The 6,000-nt window shown below is 48.9% G+C and overlaps 1 protein-coding gene across 1 annotated transcript in view; it reads right to left on the minus strand.

Annotated features, from left to right (window-relative positions):
• The window catches only part of Uxs1 (UDP-glucuronate decarboxylase 1), a 92,511-nt gene extending 90,486 nt beyond the window's left edge, over positions 1 to 2,025 (minus strand). The window contains exon 1 of the mRNA XM_069988629.1: positions 1,855 to 2,025. Coding sequence (XP_069844730.1) covers positions 1,855 to 1,948 — 94 coding nt within the window. The 5' untranslated portion in view covers positions 1,949 to 2,025. The remainder of the gene's footprint in view (positions 1 to 1,854) is intronic.
• Between the last annotated feature and the right edge of the window lie 3,975 nt (positions 2,026 to 6,000).

Genomic DNA, 6,000 nt, shown 5'->3' on the forward strand with positions numbered 1-6,000 from the left:
CAGTAATGGCACAAGAAAACCAAAACAACAACAACAACAAAACAACAAACTACTAATGATAACACGAGTTGGATCTCTGCGTGCAAGTTACCCAGTAAGTTGGCATGAATTTCAGTTTAATCCCTTGGGTAGTTACTGAGCTTTCCAATGTGCTATTAAGCACTGCCTTTCACCAGCTGAAAAACAGTGAGACTTCATCCTTGTTGAGGACCAGATTTTCACAAGAGTCGAAAACATGTGCATGGACAGCTCAAAGGGGATTCTACCTCAGTGGACGACAAAACCAAGGGAAGTGAACTGTGGAATGAGAAAAGCCCCATAAATGTAGGTGCGATCATTGTAATGATAGGATTGTTATTACAATAATCATTATAAAGACAGCTATAATAAGACTGTCACTCTTGTTCGATTGTAAGGGTTTTTTTCTGGGGTCTCAACTTTCTTATTATTGATCTCTCTCTCTCTCTCTCTCTCTCTCTCTCTCTCTCTCTCTCTCTCTCTCTCTCTAACACTCTCTCTCTCTCTCTCTCTCTCTCTCTCCAGGACAGCTCGTCTTTGCAAAACTATTCAAATCTAACATCTATCAGAAGCCCCAGCCCGAAACTTCTCCCAGCACCCAGGAGTCCTGCTGGAGCGTCCAATGGCTCCACATCCTGGGAATAGCTGGGCTTTAGTGGACAAGGTAAATCCTACTCAAGGTCTTCTTTCTACCAACTGAACTCATTTTCTCCAGTACCTACTCACCTGGGAATCAGACCCCCGGTTACTCAAACCCTTTAGCAAGTGGTTTTATTTCAGTAGGTGTCTATCTGGGTGGCCAGGATTCAAAAAGAGCTCACGCTGGGAGCTATTTTTAGTCCAACTTTGGTGCTTTGGGAAGTATTAATAGCAGCAAATTTCCCGACTAATAGATCGTTTTTAAAAGGACAGCTTCTGCCACCTCTTGGAAGCCAGAGGGGCCTCCCCCTCCTGCCCGCCTACACCGTGGCTCTCCCGCCCTCTCTTCGGGCAGCAGGCTGAGTGGGCATAGAAAGGAGAACCGCACACACCGAACCCACGCCCAGCCGGATCTCCAGTGCGATGACCCTGAGGGTGCCCAGGGGGACACCTGACACAGGGGTGCGGGTATGCCTGCAGACCCGGGGGGGGGGGGGGGGGGAGGAGGAGGAGGAGGAGGAGGAGGAGGAGGAGGAGGAGGAGGAGGAGGAGGAGGAGGAGGAGGAGGAGGAGGAGGAGGAGGAGGAGGAGGAGGAGGAGGAGGAGGAGGAGGAGGAGGAGGAGGAGGAGGAGGAGGAGGAGGAGGAGGAGCTGACAACACTTTGCCCACCCCCGGAGTTACATGCGGAGTAATTTTCCCGAGGAGCAAGCACTCCGCACGGGGACTCTGCCAATGGCAACAGTATTTTTATCCTCCGTAACGCGGCGCGTGGCCGGGTGTCCCCGCGCGCGCCTCTCTGGAATCGCCGGCCGGGACACAAGTTGGGACTTGGGGGGGGGGGGGGGACAGCAGTGTAGCTGAAGGGTCCCGTGCAAGGACCGCAAGATCCGCGTCCGCTGCGCGGGGCCCGCAGTCACCGTGCCCCAGGCAAAGGCCCCTGCGCCCGCCACAGGGTTCCCGCGTCCGGGCCTAAAGGATCGCGGGTCTGCGCCCCAAGCCGGCCCGCAGCTTCGCTGCAAGCGTGGAAAGGGGTGGAGGCAGGAAGTGCAGGTACCGTCCGGGCAGGAAGGGACACTGGCTAGGGGGCCGCCCGGGCCCCCCCCCGCACAGCCCACCGCGGGCTCCCCGACCCCAGTCCCCGCAGCCGTGCGGGGAAATGAATGGAGCTCCCCGGCCCTCCACGGGCGCGCACTCACAGGCGACGTAGGCGAGCAGGGCGAGGCCCAGCAGCAGCTTCATCCTCCTGCGGTTGACGGCAGACACGAGGCGCAGCAGAGTCTTGCTCACCATACCCGGGAGCCGCACTCGGTCCAGCGCCCTGCCGCGCGGGCCCGCCTGCTGCACAATGCGCGGCGGCGGCGGCGAAGGCAGCGGCCGGGGACAGCCCTGCCCCCGCCGCTCCAAGAGCCCCGCCCCCGAGCGCCCGGGTTTCCTGCCGGTCGGCCCATTGCGCGCGCGCAGCTCCGCCCACTCATCCAGCCCCGCCCCTGCCAGCACCCCACCCTCCCCGCCTCCTCTACGGGCAGGCGCGGTGGCTGAGGCTTGCTGCAAGATTTTTCAAGACTGGCGGTGGGGGCGGGAGGGGCCGAGGCGCGCGCATGCGCGAGCGGGCATGTTTTTTCCCCCGCGCCTAGCGGCGCTGTGCGCCCGGGGCTCCTAGGGTTTTGCAAGTTGCTAAGGTGCGTCCCTCACCGGGAGGTGGGATCAGTAGTGGAGGAGTGTGGGGAACCTGACCCAGTGGGTGGCACGTTGGGTTGCCAGCAAACGAAACATGTATGGCTTTGAGTTCTTTGAATGGTGCCCTCGGAGAGTTGCCTAGCTCTGAGTCTGCCGGAGTTGAAGCCAGAGCGGTGAACATGCTAACTACCCCTCTCCCCAAGTGAGGCCAGTGTCGACCGGGTAGCATTTCCGTCCTGCTCAACTGGGATTTCCTTCTTTTAAAGATAAAATATCTGATTACTAATATAAAAAGTCGTCCTCGTCACCTACATTTAGGATAAATCAGCCAAAGGGAAGGGGAAGATGAACTAGCACTTAGTCCACCCAGAGAAACAAACTAAGAAGACGGATGTCTTTGATTAGACCAAACTCTGCCACGCCCATTGGTGTGTGTGTGTGTGTGTGTGTGTGTGTGTGTGTGTGTGTGTGTGTGCGCGCGCGCGCGCGCGCTATATTGAGGCTTGAACTCAGGTCATGGTCCTATCCCATAGCTTCTTTGCTCAAGGCTGGTACGCTACTACTTGAGCCACAGTTCCATTTCCAGCGTTTTGAGGTAAGAGGCCCACAGACTTTTCTGTTCTGGGGGGGGGCTTCAAACAGCTATCCTGAGATCTCAGCCTCCTGAGTAGCTAGGGTTGCAAACGTAAGCCACTGACAACAGGCTGTGGGCCGACTACACCATTACAGGGTGAAATGTGCTGCTGTACTGATAATGGTACCTACATATCAGGTACCAGATTTAATGTCTATCAGAAGCTCAATGTGTTGAAGGATGACACACAGGTACCTGTAGTTCATCATCAGATAGACAGCTGGCTGAGCAAGAGAAAAGTGGATACACTGAGATCAGTGTTATGCCAAGCTCCCAAACAATTAGGAGGTGCTAATCTTTGGCTCCTGGGAGCAGTCTTAGTATCATGGTCTCGAACCCCCTCTAACCCATTTTGCTAAACGTAACCACTGAGCACTCTACTTCTGCGTTATTAGAAACCTCCAAAAAAGATAAACAACCCAACTATTGGTAAATGAAAAGACTGATGTCTACCATCCTTCCAACTCCTAAGCACAAATGTTGTGCCAATGACTCTGGTTTGTCCTTTCTGCATTGCTCACTTCCCCATAAATACATGGATAATCATTGAATGGAGAAAACAAGGGGAGCAGTTCCCACTACTATTCATGCTGTCTCCTGACAAGAAGATCACCTCCTTATCTTTCAGGTGTTCAAGGAGGCTGAATTGTGACAAAGCACCTGGCACAGGAGGCCAACTCTTGAGTTTCCAAAGGGGAACCAGGCTCTTGAGCAGAGCTATTTGGAACTGTTTTGTCTATGAGTCTTGCTTTCCTTTTCATTGACATTCCTTTTCATCTGTGATTTTTGAAAAGAAGAATAACTAGAGAAGATGGCCTCTGTGCTCTTCCCAATGTACACCAACCTTTGGTTTTTAAAGATGAAAAACAGAGATGGGAGAAAAGGTTTTGCTGGCCTAATGACAATATCAGACTGAAAGTTCTAAGCAAATTTTAAATGTATCCAGGTTTTAGTTGATAAAAATATCCAGATAAATAGACCTATATTGTGGTATAGGTGCCATTTCTACACAAAACCCATACTTTTGACTGTTTTTTTCTGCCACTAGACACTGTTGCCAATTTGTCTGCCCCTCCCCATGCCCCCCTACCTCTGGCTTGAATGAAGTGTATGGGAATGCCATTAGCAGCTATGGCTGAAATACTAATTGCCATCATTATTGCCAGAAGGTGCTGGTACCCCCAGACCCAGATGGCAGCCAGTTAGAGTTCAGTGGGCAAGAGTAAGAACATGTCTAATGCGCTGAAGAGGGCCTCTGAGCTCTTCCTTGGGTCCCTTGCTTTTTCTTTCACTCAGCCCATCCCACACCCATGTCCTTACCCCTACTTTGCCCTTGCTTTCAGTCCTTTATTTTTCCAAGTCCTTACCCCTACTTTGCCCTTGCTTTCAACCCTTTCTTCTTCCAATGATTTCCTTAACAATGTTTTTTAAGCAGTTACTAGTTACAGGGCAGTGTGGTTGACACTTAGGCTAATTTAAAAATGAATCATAATATGCCTACTCTCCTACAGTGTTAATAGCCTAAAGAAGGGAGAAAACTAGCATTTATACAACTTCAACAATGGGCCAAAGACTGTTAAAATGTTATCTTATTTAATTCTTGCAATAACTCTATGGGTTGCAATTGTTGCTACTTTAAAAATATAATATTCCTAAAATAATTTTTTTCTTATTTATATTGCAGTCCCAGAGTTTGTTCTCAGAGATTTGTACTTGCTATGCAAGTGCTCTGCCATTTGAACCACACCTCCATCCATTATATTAATTTTTAAAGTAATAAAGATTATACGTATATATGACATATAAGATCATATTTTATATATATATGTTGTAGGATGGGTAAACTTATGTAATTAATATATTCATTATCCCACATGGCTATTTTTTATGGTGAGAATGTTTGAAAATCTATTCAGGTTTTTTCTTTCTTTCTTCCTGTCCTCTATTCCTTCCTTTCTTTTTCTTTTCTGTTCTGTTATGCCACTATTGGGCTTGAACTCAGGGGTCTGGTGCTGTTCTTTAGCCTTTTCTCTCAAGGCTGGTGCCTCTACCACTTGAGTCACATACCCCCTCTAGCTTTTTGCTGGCTAATTGGAAAAAAAAAGTAACATAGATTTTCCTGCCTGGGAAATGGCTGGTTTCAAACCTTGATTCTCAGATCTCAGACTCCTAAGCAGCACTGGGCAGCCGGCCTTCCTTTCTTCCTTCTTCCTTCCTCCTTCCTTCCTCCCTCCCTTCTTTCCTTCCTTCCTTCTTTCCTTTGTTCCTTCCTTCGTTCCTTCCTTCCTTTTCTCCTTCCTTTCTTCTTCCTTCCTTTCTTTTCTTATGAAAACTGTCAGAATTTCTAAGTAGGAAAGGCTCCAGAACCCAGTCAGTGGGAACATGCTGTGGGTTTGAAGGAAGAAATGTTTTGTTTTTGATTTTGAGTTTGTGTTTTTCTGATTTCATTGTTGTTGTTTTTTTAAGTTATGTTTTATGCTGGTAGTATGGCTGGGGGGTTGAACTATAAGGCCTCTTTCTCTCCCTTAGCTTTTCTGCTTAAGGCTGGAGGTCTTCCACTTGAGCCACAGTTCTACTTTCAGATTTTTGCTAATTTAATTGGAGGTAAGAGTCTCATGGACTTTTCTGCCCCTGCTGGCTTAAAACCTTGATCCTTAGATCTCAGCCTCTGAGTAGCTAGAACTACAAGCATGAGCTACCCCCCACATTTAAAACTACCAGTTTTGCTAGATGTTGGTAGCTCATACCTGTAATCCTAGGTATTCTGATGGCTGAGATCTGAGGATTGAAATTCGAAGGCAACTCAGGCAGGAAAGTTTATGAGACACCTCCAATTAACCTGAAAAAAAAAAAACACAAGTGGAACTATGGCTCAAGTGATAGACCATCAGCCTTGAACAAAAAAACTTAAGGGACAACACTCAGGCCCCAAGTTCAAGCCTCAATACCAGCACAAAAACATAAACAAAAATATACCACTACCAGTTTTAAAGATAATTTAAACAGAGAACTTCGAGCAAAAGCCTTCATA

The sequence above is a fragment of the Dipodomys merriami genome, unplaced genomic scaffold (assembly GCF_024711535.1).
Source record: "Dipodomys merriami isolate MVZ:Mamm:240054 unplaced genomic scaffold, mDipMer1.0.p SCAF_36, whole genome shotgun sequence".
Taxonomy (NCBI): domain Eukaryota; kingdom Metazoa; phylum Chordata; class Mammalia; order Rodentia; family Heteromyidae; genus Dipodomys; species Dipodomys merriami.